Here is a 23,865-nt window from a genome sequence, read left to right on the forward strand (position 1 = left end):
TACGGTTGGCGCCACCTTCAGCATGAAAGTGGAGGCACAAAGTGAAAAGCAAGGATGCTTTATTTTAAACAATAAACGCAAAAGGTAGAACATCATTGTTGAAGCAAGGCAATCCACAGGAAGAAAGAAGGAGAAAGGTCATCTGATCGCTCGACCGAATCGCTCAGCAGACGTCGGCAGGAGGCTTCTGCCCCGCAAGAACCTTGCCGTGAGGGGCCAAGATGGGCCAGGCCTTGAAGCGGTCAGACGAAAGGTACTCCTTCAGTCCCGGCAGGGCAGCCACGCGCTGACAGTATTCCTCAAGGGCAGGGAAGCCTTTGCGGAAGGTGCTTGGGCCCATGGCCTTGATGAACTGCGAGAAAAACAGTGACAATGCCTGCTTGACACTACCGCACACTAAAAACAAGAACTGTACGCGTACCATCATTACATTCAGCCTGTACTAATCTACGGAGCGGAAACTTGAAGGATAACGATGAACCTCAAGAAAATGTCAAGAACCCCGTCATGGAAGAAATGCTGGGCGTAACTGACAGGGAGACAACGGTGTAGATTAAAGGGAGCCTGAAACGATTTTGACGATCTTGTACAAACGTACTGAGTCGTTAGGGTAGGTCCTTCTGATCATTAATTGACGTGCTCCACATAAAACGTGCAATTTAATATAATGTGATCAAAATATACATAATTACCGATCACAGCACGCCACTCGGCTGAGTTTTAAGCCACCCCTGACCAGGTAACGTGACTTCACGCAATAATGAAACTAGAGCGAGTTATCCCATTGGCTGCCCAGGGCGTCTCATCAATAATTTTAGAAACATTTTGGCGAAGAAATGATGATCCAATTAATTGGAACATTAGTTCGTTTCTATAAAAAAGAAAATAACAGAAAGGGAATACACAAGGACAATCTGTCACCACACTCATGACTTCCGGCGCAGCAAGTGTAGTCTGCTGGTGTTACAACGTGCTCATTTTGTTGATGAGACCTCGGCGGTAATTCAGTGTTTGTCTCGATGTTTCTTTTCAGGAACACTACGGTTGGTCCTTGTTACGTTATGGGCTGCACACGTAGCGACTGGCAATATGTCAAGCAGCGACACTGTGTCTTTCTGCAAGGCAGCAGATGAGCGGAGTGCCTGCAGGGCATTGGACTGTCGGTATCCAATAGGCGCCAGGATTTGCGCGTTTGCGGCTGTCACGTTTCAAGAGATGAGCGGAAGCGCGAACGTGAACGGTCGGCACGATGCAGCCACCTGGTGGCACACAAAGCTCAAAGCACAGACCTAATATAGCAGTAGCGAAGTGTATTTCTACTTTCGTGCTGGTGTAAATTTTTGGCAGGAGCATAATTGTGAACACTTTTCTCTAAATGTTTAGAATGATTGACACTTGATTAGAGCAATGATAGCTCTTTGACAGGTTAAGCAATGCGTCGCCATGTGGCTAGACCACGTAGACCGATGAAGCTGCTCACGTACGTCTACGCTAAAGCTCCTTTCTTACAGTAGTAGTAGTATGGAGAGTTTACGCGTCCACCCATCCGTCAAAACGCTCAGGACACCTGTGGTTACCGGAATAGCGGAAGCGCTCGGCGATACTACGGAATGCTCGCAACGCTCGCTGCTTCGATAGCTCTCGAATGGGATCGACTGCCAGGCGGCTGACGGAGAGGTGGGAGAGGCTAAGCGCGCTGGCTCCAAGACAACCGGAAGTGCACGACACGGCGTCGCATCACGACGCAGAACCAGTGAAGTCGGAGCTTAGCCCCGATCACACGGCGAACGAGTTGAAAAAATGCATGGCTATAGAGGACGGTAACTTGTAATCGTCCGTAGCTCTCTTAATATTGTACTAGACGCTTCACACAGATTGTGGTGCGAATGATTTACTGTAGCTGTACTCTACGCGTCTACTAAATTTGTCCGAACTGATTCAGGTTAAGCAGCAAGCCGACATTCTCCTGGCAAAGAGGAAGAAACGGAATTGAGCAGGCCGTATAAGGGCAGACGGGTGGTGGTCGGCGGGAGTTCCACTATGGTTGCTAAAAGAAGGGAAATGCAGTTTAGGACGACACGGAGGGAATTATATGGTGTGATGAAATGAGGAAATACGCAGGCATACAATGAGGACATCCAGCGCAAGAAAGCGGCAGTGGGTATCGCTGCATGGAGGAGAAATTAGACTACTTCAGCTATCCATGGTGATTTAAGGGTGACTTGTCAGCTTCTATAGCGAAATCGATTATACAGACTCTCGCGGCACGTTCGTGTCGTCGTGCTGTCTGGGAATCGACGGCCCACGCGCAACCAGCGCGTGGAAGATCTTCACAGAGGCACAGTGAGCTTGGCTGCGAAAGCACCCCTCACCGCTCACTTGGCTGGGCAGGGAACACAGGGCAGCCCTCTGGCTTCCGCTGCAGGCACGAGGTTTACGCACGCACATAGCTTTGCTGCTGAGGAGTGGTGTATATATTACGTCGTGGTGCGCATAGTAAACGTCAATATAACTATATATGATGATTTTACTATGCGTCGAATGCCGACGGTTTTCCGATAGGCTTATCTTGCGAACCATCCAAGTGTGATGCTGGTAGCTAGAACGGCTTTCGTTACCGAGCTAGCATTGCGACACGCCTGGTGCGTTGCAGGGAGATTTTCCCGCTTCGTAGCAGTAGTTGCTTCGCTTGTGTCGTGCCATGTCGCATCGGGGTATTAGAACACCGTGCTAGGAGCTCGAGCGCCATGGTATACCTCGCTATCACTTTCAACATATTGTTTTCGCTGCAGGAAACTACACAAAATATTGTGAAAAGACTTGTATTCCAGAACTCTATGCTTGAATGCTGTAAATGCGGCTTCTTTCTAGGTATCGTGTACGGCCAAACTGGTTGGAGAACACCGTCGAGCAGAGATCACAGCACTGAATAATTGAAGGTTGAACATTCTGCGTGTAGACGTCCGGTACATGGTGAAGTCGTCACAACGTCGACAACCGCCAGCCCGTTATGTGCGGAAGTTGCCTACGATATTGTTAACTTGCGGTCTTTGCGACAGATAGGACACCCATTCTATACAATCCGAATGACCGCTCTTCAGTTGGCCTTCCAAGGCCTTAGAGATAGGTGTAAATGGGTGCTGACAGAATGGCTTAGCTTTGTTTCTGTCCAGCAGTGTTGAAACTATGTGGAGTCATTAACGTAGGACGACCACTTGTCTTGTTAAGGTAAAGCGCCGAACATACATAATGTACAAAATAAACGTTTCCCAGACAGACGTCGTTTGCTGCGTTTTTTTAATACTTAGGTAGTCGAGATAAGCAAGAGATGTCTGCAGCATTGGTGGAAAGAAAACAGGCAAGAGATTGATACGATTGGACACGTCAAAGGCGAATATTAGCGGTACAAAGTAGCCGAAAGTTTTGAGGAAGAGAAAAAGATTGAGATGTATACAAAAACGCTAGAATGAAAAGGATGAATAGCATACATCATTACCTCAAGCAGACTAGGTGGCTATTTGTCATAGCCCCGTTTCAAAGGGGATGCCAATAAATCAGCATAAACGTGGAGATAGATAAAATGCGACTAAGGTCACGCAAATTTCGTTGGCGGCGCCGATTTGTGCTGTTAGCCTTCGCTCTTTTTTGCTGTTAGCCAATCCAACCATTTCTTGCTGAAGGAAAGCAGCATTATTCAAGTGGATCTGTTACTAAGCGGCCTGTTGCTGAAGTTCATTCGTGAATGGTGCTACATAGTCACGTCGTACTGCGTTCAGTTCGTGGACATTACGGCAGCAAACTCGCTATCATGAAATAAATTGTATCAATTTAACCTTCCAACACTGCTGCAAGAGGCATCAACTACTCTGAGAACGTGCGAGTAATTGAACGCTCAAGTTAAAAAAAAAAGGGCCGCAAGAGATATGAGAGTGCTACGTTGACTGCGACCATCGCTTTCGTTTCTAGAGAAAACACGCAGTGCAGGTTGCTTGCCATAGTGCAGGTTCGCATAGATGAACGACCACTTTCGACGTAGGTGATCCCTAAGCTCTCTGCTTTACACGGGCGTTCCCAGAGAAGGCGATCAATGCGTTAAAGTGATTCTTAAGCTCATATGGAAGAAGCGTATAGCTAGTTGAGCGAGTCGCTACAATTGCATCTTCACGTGCAGCGGGAAGAAATCACACTGGACACTAAAACAAGGACGCTCGTGTCGCCGTACAGCGCTCATGTCGTGCCATCCTTATTTGAGCACCGTCGGTGTTCGCGCTTTAGGAAGTTCTCCGTCTTTCTTCTCCCATTATCCCTCTCCCAACGTATCGTTAAGCGGATTGTTCTTTTTTGGTTGACCACCGTGTACTTTTCCCCGTCATTGATCACTGATTGACTGGGAAGCATCTCAATAAAACAAAATTGTCAGATGTGTTTCCTTTCGGTGTAACCTTCATTCAAACATCGGTGCTGATCTTGCAGCCACGTACCTGGAGAGCCTCGTAGAGGAGGAAGTCCACGTATGTGACACTCTTCCCTGCGCCGAATGGCCCGTGCTTGGCCAGGTAGGTGTCGACCTGGCGCAGCTTGTCCGCGATGTCGACCAGGAACTGGACCCGCTTCTCTTCAGTGTAGTCGGGACTGTAGCAGAAGCGTGCTGCAGCCCACACGATGTCGGAGGCCTGCGATCCGCACGAGGACAATGTGGAGGACAAAAATAAAAAATAAATCAGGATAACGTTTTCCTTTTTGCACTCGTAAAAGTGCTGAAATAAATCTAAAATGAACTATTGACGAAAGCTGGACGCGAACCCAATACATTATTGCATCATTTTAATATTTTGGTCCACTGAAGGACAAAGGCCTTCGGGTGGTCTCGAGCTTATTCTGTGGCGTTTAAGTTGTGAGACGACGGGCTAGCTGGTAATCCACATGCAGAGCGCGCGAGTAGAGAAGGACGGAAAAGCAGGACGAAGATGAATGGTTGCTTCTGTCATACCTGGTAAGAGAAGGTAAGAGATGCGCGCCAAAAAGCAGTAGCCATTTAAGTGGTGGGATCAGATCAAGAAAGGTGTCACCATTAGAACTTTTTAAACTCCACGATCTGCACAGCAAGGACGGAAAGTTACACAATCTGTCCAATCGCAGTTCTTGCTCTTAAACTGAAGATTACATTGAATGATTTGACATGAGAAATAGAGTAGGGCGGGTCACGCAATGCATAAAACTGATATCAGGACGGACTGGTGTATCATATCAGGGATATCCTCGACCTATATGGGTTATGGTATACGAGTAGTTGAAGATGCATGTTACACAGCGCAGTATGGACCAAGGACAAGTCAAGACAGGACCAGGTGACACGTGGCAGCTATGCTACATACATTACGATGAATCGCCAACATGCCCAAATCTATTATCTGCTGTAGTTGTTAAGGATGCCCATTTTCTTACTTCGTCCCTACTAAAAGATTACGATACTCCCTAATGTGAAACTTGACCGCAGCCCTATACGTGTATTTATTTCGCGATATATTGGCTGGCACCGACCATCCGCCTTGTGCGGCAGGTAGTAAACTGAGTGAAGTGTGGCGCGTCTGTCGCTAATCGCGAGTGGCAGCGTGTGGGTGACGCGTGGGCGAAGTTATGAGCAGCCGCCACAGATACGCCTCCGCTCAAGAAGCGCTTTGTTTTCATGCATGGTATCGGTGGCGTTATCGGTGAACCGACGACGCACGCTACTGCGGCGCCATCACGTGGCCATCGTCGCCGCAGTATGCTTTACTTCTCACTCTTTCGCCATAGTCTTCTCTTCCGCTTCCAGTCTCATGATTTTGCTGCATCATCCTGCGCTTTCCTCCTTGCGCTCTCCTCATTATCGCCGCCTTTCCGCACCCGCTGGGCTCCGCTTTCCTTTTCCCCCTTCGCTGTGCTCGTTCGCTCAGTTACGCCGAGGACGCTAACGTAGGAACGGAATTTTAGATACGTCCGTTTGTTGTCCTACGCACATTTCCAGCTTCATGTTTCTTAATGTAAAAGTTGCAGTTTGTTCCATCGTTATTGGCGTGGTCGTTATACAGCTCACTTGGTCACCTACAGATTGCTTAGAGCTGACAGTATGCATCGATTGCGTACTCTTTATTAAAGGCAATGTACCCTGCGTCACAAATGTGTGCTCGATGTATGCGCTCGAGCCCACTTCTAATTGTGTGGGAATTACTGCACCATGTACTGTACACAATTTCGCACATTCGCAAGCTATGCTGTCGTCATTGCGAATATCGCACCCACTTTTTCTTTTTTTTTTTGGGCAATGCGGACAATTGAGTGAACGTTGGGGAAAGCAATCCGCACGTGGCCAATTGGATGTGAAATGTGTGAAAATATTCTAATCAAAAATAAAATACTATGCGAATATATTTTTCAGGGGAGTCTTTAAAGGGCCCCTCACCAGGCCTCATAGCAAATTTCAGTTATACGCTGATAGTTGTTAGGTGTCCTGTAGTGAGCGTTCTGCCGCTAAATTTTTCAAGTCGGCTCATTAATACCCGAGATCGAAATGTTTCAGTGCCGCGAACCCATCATTTCAGCAGGCGGGCCCCACTGCATTGCGAGACTCCCTCTCCCCTCGCCCCGTCTAGCCTTCGCAAGCGAAATTCCTTCCCTGCGTTTTCCATTGCGAGACTCCGAGGGTCGCGTGACACATACGTCACGGGCCTCGCCTTCATTATTTTTCTCCTCGCTTTCTTTTTTGCCTGCGCTACGCAACCCCGCTGACCTACGCGCGCGAGGTGTTGTCTCTTTCGTGCACCGCACGATTTTTCGCGCTGTGCACAAGGACACATGACTAGTGGTATAACCTACTATCCTGTCCCACCGGCGATGAGGTGTTTGGATCGCACAAATGATCCACCGCTGTCGTAGCCTGTCATTGAGTACACCGTTCCTGTTTACACAAGCTCCATCGACATTCGGAATCTCAATGTGCGACGTATGAGGCTAAGAAAATTTCTATTTAAATACTGTTTGACCAAGAATGCGTTTCTCGGTGGTTTATGCCCTGCCACACATCACCTGGTGCTCGAGCATTTCAACCCTGCGCATTGTTTCTTCGTCCTTCGGTGCTAGGCCGTGCTTGCGTCCCAGGTAGCGCAAGATGGCCTGGCTATGAGTCATCCGCACGTCACCATCAATGATGTACGGCAGGTTAGGGAAGTCTAGGTCCAGCTTGTACTTCACCGCTAGCCACTCGTCCATGCTGGGTTCCGGGCCGTCGCCGAAGCCATACCTGTATTACGGTTGGAAAATGCTTAGGCTGGTTTCCCTTATATTGTTTACATGAATCTTTCTTTGACTCCTACAACTATCGACGTGTTCTTGCACGCATCCGTTCCCCGCGTCCCGAAACTAGATCAATCTCACAACATCCGTAGTTAATAAATGCAACGCGCTTTTTTCCTTCTTCAGAGCCCCTTGTACTAGTCGCGAAACATTTAAAGCAGCGATAAACTAGTGCAATGCAAGCATACGCAATTTAACACGATGTCCTGGTCAGCGCAGTGTTGAGTTTTGTGTTGAAAATTGCGAGCAGCATCTTTATTGTCAATGCAAACCCGTCTATACGTGGGGACACAAAGGTCCACTTGCAAAAGAATGATTATGCTTCCAAAAAATAACACGCACGCACGCACGCACGCACGCACGCACGCACGCACGCACGCACGCACAGGGAGAGAGACTAGAAAACAGGACTTCTAGTCTTCTAGTCTGCGTGTGTGTTACTTCGCGCGACAAACCAAGAATATGTTACCGCACCAACTCGCCAAACGTTCTATCCTTTTGAAATAATTATGACGGAAGCGAACGCATGAGTTCTGGCTCTGAGAGCACCTTGGCGCTGAGTGGCGCTGGCTTAACGCTTTCAGGGCTAGATCTAGTAAAACAAATACCCAAAATAGTGGACGAATTCATAGCCGTAGCTGTAGCACAAGTGGTAGTGCACCCCACATTGTAATGCGAAGGTTGCGAGTTCAGCTCCCACCGGCAGCAAGCTATCTTTCCGTTCACTTTTTTATTTTATACACTCCAATTTAAACCAAAGTTAATTTCTTTACAAGGAGTCACTCGGGTTTCCTTTGTAGCTTTGAGCTACGTTCGGGAGCACCACACCGCTCTTATGAAAAATGCGGTATTGCACAGGAAGAAAGCGTTGCGGGCAGAGAAGTAAAACGCTGCTGTGCTCGTAAATGTGCACAATAAGAAGTATGCCAGGTTTGAAGCGAATTAAAGAGGCGCTCTAATGACAGTGCCATATCGTACTTGAAACTACAGCGCGAAATTGTGCAATACGAAAGGAAATACGGGACAGACACAGCGCCGACTTGCAATGTCGTACTAAAGAAAAATGCATTGGCGAGATTGCATAGTTCGATTCGACTGAATGCAGTAAGTCGGAATGCCAGTAAACTGCGTAAATACTCAAGACGCACGCAGCGAATCTGCGCCGAACTGGAACACCGCAAGGCTTCACATATTTCGGTGATGTATAGCCGAGTCTCATTAATTATCGGACAGAATACAAATATGGGCAAAACGGTTGGAAAACGTAATGTGGCTGCTTCCGACTTCATCTCATTTTGTATTGTCTCTTACATGCGGCAAAATGGGAAGCTTGGGTACTGAAAAGATCTACCTGAGCATCGTAGCTAAAGAACACTAAAAGAAAATAGAATGCATATCTAGCGCGCCTTTAGGCGTGCTAGAAATAGGGAAGCTGACAGACTGACAGACAAACTTTATTTGGTCCTAAGGGACTACGTTGTCGTAGTCGCGGGCCGCACCCGCACCGGGGGCGGAAGAGCGTGATCTTCAGTGCTGTCGCAGGCCCTTTGGACAGCCCGAAGCTGGACCTGAAGCAGGAATTTTGTTTTCGTCTGATACTTTCTTCGCTAACAGGGGATTTTGCTTAGAACGTATATCATTTGGCTTTGGTACCTTTGTTCATTTCTTTGTTCCCTTGCTCCATGTTACTGTGAAAATACAAAGCGCGTTGGAACCAATCCGACGTTGGCATCGTACTCGGTAGTCACAGAACGTGTAAAGCCTCATCAAAACATAACACTTGGGTGATCCTACGTGCTATAATATTTAAAAATTTTTTTAGGTACAATATTTCACGAAACCGGAATAGGCAAGACTCCTGAAGTGGGTCCCTCACCATCTAGACGCGATTTGCTACGAAGCTGCCCTTATTATAAGGAGCACAATATGTATTCGGTATGACAAATATCCTTGTCTCGGGGGACAAGCATGCGCGAAAATCTCGTACCGGACATTCAAATAAGAATTCCTACGAGTCTTCCAGATTGGATCACTCACATGTTTCATTTCTGCAAAGGTCACGTTAATTAAAGAGAAAGGAATCACAGCGATAGTAACTATACATAATTCAACGTTCAGTTGTTAGCCGAGCAGTGATTATATTACTTATGCTCAATATCTGCCAGCGCTGTAATGAGTAAGTAGCTGGAAAGAAAATTCTGCAATTGACCATCTCTAAATTTTGGCTCTGGCGAATTGAAGCAGGTGGGATATCTTCGATTCAGTTACAGCTAACATCTGAACTTGTAACTCTATGAAATAGTCCTTCCCGTTCTGGACAGTGTTGGCTTGCGGAACAACTGGGCCACTTAAAATCTCGGACCAAGAGAAAGTTAAAGATAGAGATGATAATGATGTGTGGTGTTTTGTGGCGCAAGGGATACGTTTGGCCAAAGAGCGCCATGACAAGTGGAATATGACAATGTATTATGAAAGATGTGACTTGGCTGTAAAGTTGCCTAAAAATAGTCGCAGTGAAGTGCGTAAAATCTACGTGCTATAAAATTATGGCGATGATTACTGACGAATACTATGAACACTAGAATGCATTGGGAAAATGATGCAATGTACAAAATATGTGATATGCTAAAACTTTCTAAGAGCACTACTGCCTCGCCAGAGCCCTTGAACCCAAGGGACGAGAGGCATGCGCTATGCGAAACAACTATCACAGCGCTATCATCTATAGAGAGGAGGCGCTACGAACGTATGGACTAATCACATGTAATACAACATCTTTCAGGAAACCTAGGACTGCGCTGGTATCAAAGAGCGGTTCTGCACCGAGTAACACAACAGGATGAAGGGGGATGTGCTGCCGGTATGCTAAGGGAAAATGTTTCTGTCATATTCGGCTTCCCGACACTCCAGGAGGACGTGGAGGACGGTCAGCCTCTCCCCGCATCTACCACAGGTTGGAGGCTCATTTCCAGCGAGTAAAAAAGTATTGCGTGCCAAAAGTGTGTACCATTCTTAGACGACAGAATAGGACATCTGGCCGGCGTGATTTTGTTACAGGAGGCCAGAAACCTAATTGTGGCTTTATTACATGCAGCTTATTATTTGTTTCCAGGTCCCACAAGCGTTGCCAGTAGTTTCGCAGTTTCCTTCTTAAGAAAGGTTTCAGGTCTGTGACAGGGACTGCAGCGGCAGAATTTACAGTGCTTGATGCAATTGATGTGGCCATCTGGTCCGCCAGAACGTTACCTTGGATGCCCCTATGGCCAGGCACCCAGCATATAATCACATGCTGGCTAGATACATATGCTTTACATAAGACGGAATAGAGTTCAATTATTATAAGATTTTTGTGCTTACAGAACGACATCAAAGACTTCACAACACTACGGGAGTCCGTATATATAACTGATTTTTTGAGTTTTGATTTCCTTATATGCTTCACGGTCGACAATATTGCGTAGAACTTAGCCGTGAAGATACTAGTTTCCGGATGCAGTAAATCCGATTCCGAGAAGGATGGACCGACGGCTGCATATGACACCCCCTCGCGTGACTTCGATGCGTCTGTGTAAAACTCCGTGTAGGAGTGTTTGTATTGCAGTTCCCGGAAATGCATCTGTATTTCCATCTCTGGAGCGTGTTTTGTAACCTGCATGAAAGATATATCGCATTTTATCATCTGCCACTCCCAGGGAGGTAGCAGCTTAGCTGCAGGCATTAGGCGGAGCTCGAGGAGTGGGACATGCATTTCATCACTAAGCTCCCTCACACGCAGCGAGAAAGGCTGTCTTACGGAGGGACGATTGCGAAAAAGTGTAGCATATGTCATGTCATCAACGGTATTAAAACACGGATGTTGAGGATTTGAGTGGACTTTCAGAAAATATGCTTGGCTGATGTATGTTCTCTGCAGATGAAGTGACCACTCAGTCGATTCTACATATAAGCTTTGTATGGGACTCGTTCTGAAAGTTCCAGTGGCCCGTCGGATTTCTAGATGGTGAACTGGGTCTAGCATCTTTAGTGCGCTCGGGGCGGCAGAGTGATAAATCACGACACCATAGTCTAGTCGCGATCGAATGAGGCTTTTATAGAGATTCATTAAACACTTCCTGTCACTACCCCATGTAGTCTGGGATAGAAGTTTCATTATGTTCATTGTTTTCAGACATTTTTCTTTAAGATGTTTAATGTGGGGGACGAAAGTGAGTCTGTAGTCAAGTATAACACCTAGAAACTTGTGCACTTTGTTTACAGGTATTTGTTGTCCGCCCAGTTCTAAGCAAGGATCTGGGATCATTCCTCTCTTTCTTGTAAAAAGGACACAAGAGCTTTTGTTAGGATTGATCTTAAATCCATTCCTGTCTGCCCACATTGACACTTTGTCCAGGCCATGCTGTGCCTGTCTCTCGCATAACAGCGAGGTTACAGGATTTGAAAGCTATTTGTATGTCGTCCACGTAAACAGAATAAAGATTGCCGGTGGTAATGAAGCGCGAAGCGTGCTCATCTTCACGACGAAGAGTGTGCAGCTGAGCACTCCTCCTTGGTGTACACCCGTTTCTTGCGTAAAAGGACGCGAAAGTACATTACCGACTTTTACCCGGAAGGTACGACTGGACAGATAGCTTTCTATGAGGTTTAGCATATTCCTATGGATGCCCATTTCTGACAGGTCCCTTAAGATTCCGTAACGCCACGTTGTATCGTACGCCTTCTCCTTATCGAGGAATATGGATAAGAAGGACTGTTTGTGTACAAATGCGTCTCGGATATTTGCTTCTGCACACACAAGATGGTCAGTTGTGGAGCTCCCTTCTCGGAAGCCACACTGATAAGGATCAAGCATTTTTCTCTGTTCCAAGGAAATGAATGAGTCGCCGATGAATCACTTTTTCAAATACCTTACAAAGGCAGCTTGTCAGGGCTATCGGGCGGCAACTTGCCACTGAGGAAGGATCTTTGCCTTGTTTCGAAACCTGGATCACAATGGCTTCTTTCCATGCAACCGGGAGGTATCCTGCAGCCCAAATTGTGTTGAAAATTGTGACTAGTGTAACTTGGGTGTCATTATGTAAGTTTTGGATCATTTCATACATGATTCTGTCAGATGCCGGTGCAGAGTTCTTGCATGCGCTCAAGGCAGCTCTCAACTCGGCAATACTAAAAGGACAGTTGTATGGTTCATTCTGTTGATATTTTCTTATGATTGGCTTACATTCTTCTATTCATTTATATTTCAGAAAGGATTGCGAGTAATTGTTGGCACTTGACACGCTCTCAAAGTGCTCCCCAAGTGAGTCCGCCTGATCTTGTAGGGTGTCGCCTTCTGTGTTTACCAAAGTGTGTGCATATGCTTGTCGCTCTCTTATCCTATTGACCCTGTTCCAGGCTTTGGCCTCATCTCTGAACGAGTTAATACTCGATGGAAACTTCTGCCAACTTTCTCGGCTGGCCTGTCGGCGGGTTCGCATGCCTTGGGATTTTACTTTTTTAATGTTGCTAAGATTCTCCGCAGTGGGAGAAGCGCGTAGCAACCCCCACGCCCTGTTTTGTTTTTCACGAGCGATCCTACCATCGTCGTTCCACCACGGGACACGCCGTTTGCAGGCCAAGACTTTTGCCTCTGATATGCATTTAGATGCGACATCTATTATGAATGCTGTAAAGAACTCGACTGCAGCATCAATTCCTAACGAAGACAGGTCAGCCCATGAGATAATAGTAAGAGATCGAAATTTCTCCCAATCAGCTGTCTCTATCTTCCACATAAGAGCGTGTGGTGGATATTCGTTTTCTTTCGGTGATCTTAGCAGTATAGGGAAGTGGTCGCTGCCGTAAGGGTTGTCGATAACTTCCCATTCAAGTTCAGGCAGTACAGACGAGGAGACTATGCTAAGATCTATGGAAGAATAGCTTCTGTTTGCGGGAGAGTAATATGTGGGTGCCTTCTTATTCAGCAGACACGCACCAGAAGAGAGAAGGAACTGTTCAACAAGATGACCTCGCGTATATATACGAGAGTCGCCCCACAGGCAGTTGTGCGCATTGATATGAAGGACTGAAACTCATGTTTAGTTAATTTGTAATGTGGGGGTAGGTAGAGCGAGCAGACAGTGATAAGTTTGTTGAGAAGAACAGCACGAACCGCCACTGCTTCAAGGGGCGTTTGTAGCTGCAAACGTTGACACGCTATGCCTTCCTGAATAACAATGGCAACACCGCCCGATGATGCGAGAGCATCATCGCGATCTCTGCGAAACGTAACATACTGTAGGAGGAAATTTGTGTGTTTCGATTTAAAGTGTGTTTCCTGTAGACACAACACCTTTGGATTGTGTTTATGGATAAGTTCCTGCACGTCATCAAGGTTTCTAAGACCTCTGACGTTCCATTGAATTATTTGTGTATCCATATTGGAAGTCAGTAGGTGCTGTGTGTACAGAAACAGTAGTAATATTACAGAGATTTCAGAGATTAGGTTCCAGAGCTCTTTCGAGGCCCCGTAAACGGGGTTTTGCTCTTTTTGGAGCGTTCGAGGGAACCTCGCCGCTCCTTAGGCGCTTGGTGCGCCTTGAGGATAGGAGTAGTGTCCATTGCCTCTTGTGAGGCGCCGGACACGTGCTCTTGCGAGCGAGAAGTTTCCCGGGAAAGTCTCGCCTTTGAGGGCAAGAGCCCTGTGCCCACCAGCCCGGAGGCCGATGGGGCACCCTGCGGAATTTGGCTGCGCCGGCTGTTGCCAGCGCTGCAAGAAGCCGGGGAGGTTGGGGCAGTCTCGGCTGCGCCCACCTTCGGGGTCGATGGCCCCTTCTGCTCGGTTGGTGGAGCAGCGCTAGCTACGACCACCGTGGGGGCAGATGGCGTAACTGCCGACTCACTGCTTGTGGGCCGGACAGCCGCCGGAGGCCGTTGTGACGCTGCCCCCTGACGCGCCACTTCGGCAAAGCTTTTCTTTGGCAGGTACAGTCGCCCAAATCTTTAACTGGTGTGCGGGAGCGGCGACTTTTCCGTGCGTCAGCGCCGTTTGACGGGGCGAGGCTGGAAACAGTGAGGCTAAGCGCATGCGGACAAAGCGCGCTCAGCTGGGCCCATCGTCTACTAGGCTGTTTCCAGCCTCGCCGCGTCATACGGCGCTGACGCCCGGAAAACTCCCGGAAAAGTCGCCGGTCCCGCACACCAGTTAATGATTTGGGCGACTGTACCTGAACTTTGATTGTGACTATGTCTTTCTCTTTTTTCCAGGACGGGCACGACCGTGAGTATGCGGCGTGCTCGCCTTCACAGTTTACACAATGGAGAGTGTTCTCGCAAGCTTCAGAAGTATGTTCGTGGGCACTGCACTTCGCACAGGTTTGACGGCCACGGCAGCTCTGCGAACTGTGGCCGAAGCGTTGGCATTTGAAACATCTAAGGGGATTTGGCACATATGGCCTAACACGGAGCTTGATGTACCCGGCCTCTACAGACTCGGGCAGAATACTTGAGCCGAAAGTCAATATAAGGTGTTTGGTCTAGATTTCATTGTTGTCACGCCTGATCTTAATTATTTTAACATTGATAACATTCTGGTCACTGAAGGCCTCCAAGAGTTCATCCTCAGTGAGCTCCACCAGGTCATCGTCCGAGACAACACCGTGGCTTGTGTTCATCGTACGGTGCGGGGTTACTGTTACTTGGGTCTCCCCAAATGACACAAGTTTCGGCAGTTTCTCATACTGCTTCTGATCTTGGAGCTCCAAAAGGAGATCACCACTTGACATTCTCCACACCTTATATCCTGTACCGAAAACTTCGGTCAAAGACTTGGAGACAAGGAACGGTGAAATGGATCGCACTAGTTTGTCTGGTTTCGCTGAGTGAATTACGTGGAATCGAGGAAAGATGTGGACTTGTCGTCCGAAAAACTGAAAAACTTCTTCGGTGCGCCCTCGTTTCTGAGGGCGATCAGGTAGTTTAGGAAAAGCATGTTCCATAAGTAATGTTGGGTTTTCGGCCGCGATGCCAACCACCCACCATGGAGCCCAACAGGGGGACGTGACAGAAGTTTCTCCTAGAGAAATCCTGCCAACGCCATCCGTACATCGCTGATATAACCAAATACAGCATAACCAAGGCTGGCTAGCCACACAAGGTTAACCCTTGCCGCCGGGAAACTAGGAAGTGACGAGAAGTGATGAGAAGACAGGAAAGATGAAAAAGGCGAGAGAGAAAGACGAAGATTGGAAAGGAGGGCAGGAAAAGGCGACTGCCGATTTCCCCCAGGCGGGTCAGCCTGGAGGTGCCGTCTACGTGAACCAGAGGCCAAAGAGGTGTGTTGCCTCCGCCGGGGGGCTTAACGGTCCGAACACCCGGCATCGGCTCAACCCCCAGGATCCCCCTTTCCCCGGACACGGCTAAGCTGCGCACGGCTACACGCGGGAGGGTCCAACCCTCGTGTGCTCGGGTACGTGGTGTCGAAAGATAGAGAAGGGAGGAAGGAAAGGCAGGGAGGCTAACCAGACTGAGTCCAGTTTGCTACCGTACACGTGGGAGTGAATGAGAGAGAAAACATGAGTATACCGCAGTTTCACATGTACTAAGTTAGGTGCGAGACACTACAGTCAGGCAATCAAGTCTGTTGGCTTCAGGTAGGGAAGAAGCGCTTGAATGGCTTTCTGGGCTAGTGAATTGTGAGGCCGGGCTCTCAAGACCTTTGCTTTTGTGAATGGGCTATCGTCCAGTCTATTCAAGGCACACTCAAGAGTGACGTTCGTTATCGAAGCGAGAACAGTGGCACAAAAGATTACTGTTGGTCTCTTCACACTTGCACTTAACGCACATCGGTGAGGCCGTCATTAGAATACGATAGTTGTAGGATTCAGTGTCGGCTACTACTACCCACAGCCGACACAGCAGTGTTGAGTCACGTCATGAAAGGTTTGTTTGTAATTTCAGTTTCAGTGATGGCTCTGGGCAATACAAACGACAGTTAGAGTCCTGTGGTCTATGCCAGTAACTGAACGTGATGGTACGAGCGAGACTGCGAAGCTCTCTTGCAGCGTCTACTCTCGATAAAGGTGTAAGGACGGGGCCCCAGCTTGGGCACACCGGGCAGCACCATCGGCGAGGTGATTACAAACGATGCCACAATGTCCCGGCGCCCACAAAGATTATATCATGTGCTCGTTCAGAAGAGCAATAGCGAATTTCCTTGATTTGGGACACTGTGATGTGTGGTGCGCGACCCGGTGCGGGGTTCGGGACGGTCGAGAGCAGACGACGCGGAGTGCACGCGCGCCGAGCTGGAAGGAAGAAAAACGACGACGCCGAAGAGCGCCCGGCACGTGAACGCGCGGCGCAGGAAAGACAAAAGAAAAAAAGCAACCAATGAGAAAAGACCACGGGGCGTCGGGCAGCCAATCAGTAAATGCCAAATCGGCCAGACCACGACAAAAAGCGTGGTGCGCTGGCAGAAAGGGGGCGACACGCAAGAGGTCACGCAGGGAGACGCCGGGGAGACGCCAGGAAGAGTCCCAGGAAACGACGGCAGGAGGAGGTCAACCACCGGAGCGGGCGTTGAAGACGGGCCGTCGGGTTCCGGTCCCGAGCCCACCAGGACTTCACCCGCCCGGGGCCTCCTGCCAACCTGTTCCTGTGCGTCGCCCGTCTAACTGAGCGTGCCGCCAGCTCCTCAAGGCCGGTGAGCTTCTGCGCCAGTGGGCAAGACGAGAACAGTCGGGCTTCGGGCCCGAGTTCTACGCCAGCTGCCCGGCCAGAACGCCACCCCCGTCTGCCGTGCCGCCTGTTGCCCGAGGCCGGCGTTCGAGCTTCCGTGCCCGTGGGCGAGAGGGGAGCAGTCGGGCTACGGGCCCGAGCTCTCTGCCCGACCAGAACGCTGCCGCCGTCCACTCCTGCCACCCAGCCGCCAGCGTTACCTGGCCTCACCAGAGCTGGCGCGCTCCCGGCGCCCGGTCGGTCAGCCTACGCCACAACCTTTGGTGAGACCGGCGCCACCCCTTCTGCCAGCTTGTCGCCGCGTTGCCGTGTCGAGACTGCGACGCGTCCCCGCCCTCGTGGCAAGCCCGAACTCTCACCCTCGTTAACCTCGTGCAAGCCCTATAAGAGCGTTCCTTACCGCAATGTTTTCTTGAGTGTGTATTTCAAGCATGTTTTCTGTTTCTTTTTATTTGCTTTATGCTTCTTTTGTGTGTGATTAAAAGTCTTTGTGTGTGCGTCCAAACCAACGGCTTCGTCCTCAATTGGGTTCTCGGAGGCTCCGCCTAAGAGAACCGCTAAAACATTGAGAACACGAACCTTTGCCCCCATAAGTGGGTCATCACAGACACCAACTGTTCGTAATTGTCAAGTCGTAGACCTCGCAAGTTTTGGAGGGATGCTTTCGAGTCGCATTATATTGCCCATTTGCTAGGCGATTCTTTTTCAATGTATTCGACAGCAGCGCGAACAGAGGCGAGTTCGAAACCTGTAGATGTCGTTACGCGTGAAGTCAAACCTGATGACAGCCGCTTGAGATGGTATAACAATGGCACCCGTCAAACTTTCAGAGACCGAACCGTCCGTGTAAACATGGATTCAGTTAACTTACGAACTATGCAAAAATTCCGATGAGATCTGCTTGAGAGCCGCGGTTCTCACGCTAACCTTCTTCGCAATTCCTGGAACAGCAAGGTATACAGAAGGCTTTACCACGCACCACAGGGGATGGCGTTCTTGTTACGGGCGAGTATTTCAATGACAGAGAGTGCTGGTTAGCCGCAACTGATCTGGAAAACGCTGTCGTAGGTCTTTTCTCAGGAAAGCAAGCGAGATGGCGGTCAGAAACTCTCAACATATGGCAAACACGCGCCAGGAGAGCGTCGACAGCCATACAAGTCGTTTATTTGGTGGTCTCTCGCGGTGGCAATTGTTACTACGGTTGAAGCACATTGAGATAGCCGCAGACATGTTCGAGGGGCTTGGCCTTGAATGCTTTGTAAGACATGGATGTTAGTTTTGTTTGCATCGGACACCACTGGTATGCTATATCGCAAGTATCCCAGGAAGAACGTCCTGTATAGTTGAAGCATAGATGCCATGAAGGCGCCCTACATTTTAGCGGCAAGAAACTTTAGCATATGGGCGATGGAGGTAAGCCTCTCTCAAGTATGAGATTTGGGGGATCCATGAAAGTTATCTGTCGATAATGCCTAATAATGGGGGGATTTTGCGTATTAAATTGCTTGGTGGTCAATAGAAATGGGGTACTAGTTCATGGGCTTGTGGGTAAAACGACTAAGGCGCTCTTCTGGGTCGAAATAACGACTAAGGCGCTCTTCTCGGTCGAAATACTGAGGCCTGGAGCGCGCAGGTACAACAATGTTAGGGTCACGGCTTTTCGGAGCCATGTACACACCTGGGGACGTGTGACTTCTGAGGCCCATATGCATACGTCGTCAGCATATAAGGAAAGGTTGACTGTACGTCGTAGAACGTGGGTAAGTCGAAGGATTGCAAGGTTGAAAAAAGTGGGGCTAAGAACTCAGCCCTGTGGGACACCACGGCAAGTGCAATTCCTGTAATTCCATCGTTTTCTAGGGCATCAAGGAAGGCTTCATGCGTTACATTATCATAGGCGCCTTTCACATCGAGGAAAAGTGCCCACCGACGAACGTTTGTGGTGTTCTCCTTGCACAGAGCTCACGAGGTCGATGAGGTTGTCAACAGACGAGCGACCTCTTCTAGACCCAGCCATGGCCTCGGGATATACGTTGTGGCGCTCAAAATACCCCTCTTGGCGCGTGAGAACCATCCTTTCCATTACCTTCCAAAAAAGCTGGACAGCGCAATGGGTCGGTCGGGTGCAAGGTCAAGTGGCGACTTTCCAGGCTTCAGGAGTGGTATCAAGCGGCTGGACTTCCACTGCTCAGGAACGACGCCATCCTTCCGTGACTGGTTGTAACATTCCAGATGTCAACCTCGGCCATATTCACGTAGGCGGCATAAAGCAGCGTGATGTCGTCCGGTCCTACCGATGATGAACGCCTACATACGACCAGAGCAGCGTCAAATTCCTGAAGTTAGAAGGAGACATTCAATTCTGGGAAGCGTGTCGCAAGAATCTTACCCAGAGTGAGATAGAGAGAGAGAGAGACAAAGAGGAAAGGCAGGGATGTCAACCAGATATCGGGCTCCGGTATGCTACCCTACACTGGGGATGGGAGATAGGGGTTAGAAAGAGGACAGAGAGGAAAACGTTAAAATGAAAACACGTAGACACGGAGGCGCGCGCGCGCACACACACACACACACACACACACACACACACACACACACACACGCACACACACACACACACACACACACACACACACACACACACACACACACACACACACACACACACACACACACACACACACACGCACGCACACGCACACGCACACGCACACGCGCACGCGCACGCGCACACGCACACGCACACGCGCACAAGAGGCGTTCTAGTGAAAGTCGTTCACACAGGCCCGTAGATCGCAAAAAGCTCAATAGTGGTTGCACGGCCTTCTGTGACGGTAGGTCCTTTCGATGGAGCAAAAATACTTTTTTCTGATAGCGGTTGGTCGTCCAGCTGATCAAGTTCGTGGCGAAGGCATTCCCTCCGTGGACTGTACTGCGGAGAGGCGCACAAAATATGGTCAATTGATTCTTCGTGGCTGCATTGGTCACAGGTTGCGGTGTCGGTCATCCATATGCGGAATGCATAGGCTTTGGTAAAGGCAACGCCCAACCAAAGTCCATATAAAAGTGTGGCGTCTCTACGGCGAAGCTGTCATGGCGCTCGAAGACTTAACGTGGGATCAAGGGAGTGCAGTCGTGTATTTTTTAAATGTGGCTCACTTCATTGCGACGAGGTGCACTGGCGAGCAAGCAGGCGGAGTTTCCCTGCTGCGTCAGTTCTAGAAATAGGAAATGGTACGTGGTGCTCCTCAGTAAGGGCTGAGCGGGCAGCTTGATCCGCCCGTTCATTGCCGATAATCCCGCAGTGACTTGGAAGCTATTGGAACGTTATTTCATGGCCTGCGTCACTTATATGGTGTAACGTCTCTGTAATATGCTATATTAGTTGTTCGTGCTGTCCGCGTCGTAAAGGTGACAGTTGAGACTGCAGTGGCGCCTTCAAATCGCAGAGTATCGTCCACTTGTGTGGCGGTTCATCACTAATGTGATGAAGGGAAGTAAAGAGCGGTGCGAGCTCTGCTGCCGTCGGTGTTGTCGCGTGGGTCGTCTTAAATTTGATTGTTGTAGCTTTCGCTGGTATGACGATTGCCGCGCGGAGCTGCTTGGAGGGACAGATCCATTAGTGTAAATATGCGTAGAGTCACGGTAGTTCTCGTAAAAATATATTAACGTGAGCTGTCCAAGTGCTGGTGATGATAGCTTTTTTCGAGATACCAGGTATTGTGAGGTTGGTTTTTGGCTGAGCAAGGAACCATGGAGGAATCGAAGGTCTTGCAGCCGGAGTGAAACAAGCTGGCAATGATTCATTGTATGCGGTTATTGTTTGGCTGAAAGATGTGTGTGGTCTGTCCGCTGGTAGAGAGGCTAAGTGGTGACGAGGAGTCCTGGCTAGATGCCGGACATGGGTCCTGAGTACTTCAATTTCAATGTGGGTCTTGACAAAGTGGCCTCTAGCGATTGCTATCGCAGCCACTGTTGAAGCACTCTGAGGCAGGACTAGAAAGATCCGGAGCACTTGAGTCTAGATTCGTTTTACCTGTGTTTATTCCTGGCAGAATCTTACCCAGAATTTCTCTATTGATGGTGACCACACTACCCACAATCTTCCCACAGAAATCTTGGGCTATATCAACCTGCGAGCTGCCTTGATAGAGGGCTAGGGGCAGAATGGATGTCGCTGTGGAGACGCGCCAGGGCCGCGCACCATCCTCCAGATGATTTACAGTAGCTTTCAGGGGTTAAGTGTATCGCAGAATGTCTTCCACCGTTCTTCACCAGTCTCTACATATGACGTTGAATTTTTTGTATACGTAGAGCGACGCTGAAGTCATGAGTTGACATTGTGCGCCTGTATCGCCTCTCGGCCCTTCTACGAATCGTTCGAAGTCGCTGAAGTTCCACGTCGAAAATCGTACGTTTTGTTGCGTATGTAAAGGTGTAGTTAGATACTTCCAGCACAATTGTAATGAGATCCTCAATGCTGCAGGCAAATCCCCGTTTGCGTGCCTCTTTCACCTTTGCCTTATATGTTGATCACCTTACTTGTCGGAAAGTAGAAAAGGAGAAGCTTCCAAACCCCGTGATCTTTAAGTAGGTGGGAATACGGTCACTGCCATGAGTCTCGATGTCAGAGAACCATCGAACCTTTTGACGAAGATGCGGTGACACCAAAGTCAGACCTAAGCGACTGCTGTAGGTTGAGCCACACAAGTACGTTGGACTGTCATCCGAGTTCACAATGCCGAGTTCGCGGTCGGAAGCAAATTCCACAAGTTACCGGCCCCTTGAATCTATTCTGGTGCTTGCCTAAACCAAATGATGAGTATTGAAGTCTCCAGTTATAATCCAGGGTCCAGAAGTCACTGTCAGAATGTTTCGCTGTCGGTGGCCGTCGAACTGACTAGATGTGGAGATGTAGGCGAGGATAAGGGTGAAGGCCACTTTATTCTTTATAATGCGGAAACACACGTATTGATTTCCATCATGAGGTTGCAGCAAGTGAGAACCCTAGTTTTGTGCGGATGCAAAGAATTACTGCGCTGCATTCCCGCCACGTCGACGCCACAAAGGCTTAGTACCCAGAGACCCATAGAGTTTTTGACTAATTTGGTTCACATATTACCACTATAGGAAATCGGGTGGTAAAAACGTATTGGCGGAAACATGAGATCCGTGATTTCAGTCTTCTGGCATTCCACTCAAAAATCGTCGCACTGCGTACTTCAGCACGGAGTGAAGGCAGTGGAAGAGCGATTGAGCTTACGCAAGATTTCCAAGCACTGGGGTATCCAACACTTGCACTGCACTTCGAGCTGTTGGCGTATTCGAGTTGCCCACAAGTGTGCGAATCACATTTATCAAAGACTAGCACACTGTCACAATTCGGCGGTCATGCTCTGTCAGCCCACCTGGACGTGGGGTGGAGCATTGTGGTGCCATTCGTTGTGGTTTATCCATGGGGATTATCCTTGGCAGTGGTGGCCATGCTTCATACAAAACATTCTTTTCAATTGCTCCATTGTCAATACACGGTTTCGATACATTCTGCAGTGGTGGTGGAGCGGATTCCACCGGAAGAGGCTTTGCGCGACTTGTATTCTGTGTGCGGAGAGCGAAATTATTTGATGAGCATCTGCGACGAGAACGACGTCGCCCGAAGTCAGTAACTGCTTCTCGATCAGTCGAACGGTCCCTCACCATTTTCTTCAAGGCGGAGGGTTCCCTCTTAATAACTCTTGGGCATTTCTTTGACGAGGCTTACATAGTGGGGCCCCTGACAGTTTAGACACTTATAAGTTTTAGCCTAGCAGTTGTCTGGGGAGTGTAGCGCTGCAAAACGGGGACATATCGTAGACTTTCCACAGACGGCGCTCCCATGGCCGAATTTCTGGCATTTTCTGCATACAAGTCGCTTGGGAACAGAAGGCCCGACAGCATGTCGGAAATGACCTGCATTTACTGCGACGGAAGGCAGTCACCTTTAAAGGGCCCCTCACCAATCCCCATAGCACATTTTGATCATACGCTGAAAGTTGTTACGTGTCCTCTAGGGAGCGTTCTGCAGCAAAATTTTTCAAATCAGCTCATTAATAGCCGAGATAACCATATTTCAGTGTCGCGAAACTATGATTTGAGGAGGCGAGCTTCACCGCAAATAGAAACGCTCTCTCCTCGTGCCCCATCTAGCCTTCGCAAGCGAAATTCCTTCCCCGCGTTCTCCCACACCAGACCTCAAGGATCCCGTGACGCATACGCGACGGGCCCCGCCTTAATTTTTTTTATCCACTTGCGGCGCAGCGCACTCCCGCTGACGGCGTCGCGCGCGAGCTGTTGTGATTGTCTGGTTTCGCGAAGCACACGATTTCGCGCGCTGCGCACAAGAACACCTGACTAGCGGTATAAGTCTGTGCTATACGAAAACTGAGGCAGCCACAAGCGGATCACAGAGCATGATCCCACGCTGGAACGCGGTAGAAAATGAGTTTCTGTATCTGCGCGCGCGACAACATGACGTGGGAACAAGCAGAGGAAACGGAAGTACATCTCTCTTGTTGCGGTGCGAAGTAAAACAAAAACACGCAGACATTCAGTTTGTGTGTTTCAATATTTCTATAAGGTTTAATTCATCTATTCTAGCAACATAATATATATATAACACATGTTAGATTCAACAATTCTCGAAGTCGCATGTCACCACGAGTGACGTAACAGCGCGAATACGTGTACATAGACGCACTAGCACGTGTGCGTCGTCCTCCGGCTTGGAGCCCGGTGGCCGCGAGGAGAAGGAAGAATGACATTCGGTTTGAAATGTCAGAT

The 23,865-nt window shown here is 48.9% G+C and overlaps 1 protein-coding gene across 1 annotated transcript in view; it reads right to left on the bottom strand.

The window, feature by feature from the left end:
* LOC142584758 (glutathione S-transferase Mu 2-like) overlaps positions 1-23,865 on the bottom strand; it is a 32,161-nt gene continuing 8,296 nt past the window's right edge. The window contains exons 2-4 of the mRNA XM_075694991.1: positions 7,066-7,279; positions 4,482-4,673; positions 1-352 (exon numbers count right to left, since the gene is read on the bottom strand). Coding sequence (XP_075551106.1) covers positions 164-352; positions 4,482-4,673; positions 7,066-7,279 — 595 coding nt within the window. The 3' untranslated portion in view covers positions 1-163. The remainder of the gene's footprint in view (positions 353-4,481; positions 4,674-7,065; positions 7,280-23,865) is intronic.

The sequence above is a fragment of the Dermacentor variabilis genome, chromosome 6 (assembly GCF_050947875.1).
Source record: "Dermacentor variabilis isolate Ectoservices chromosome 6, ASM5094787v1, whole genome shotgun sequence".
NCBI classification, from domain to species: domain Eukaryota; kingdom Metazoa; phylum Arthropoda; class Arachnida; order Ixodida; family Ixodidae; genus Dermacentor; species Dermacentor variabilis.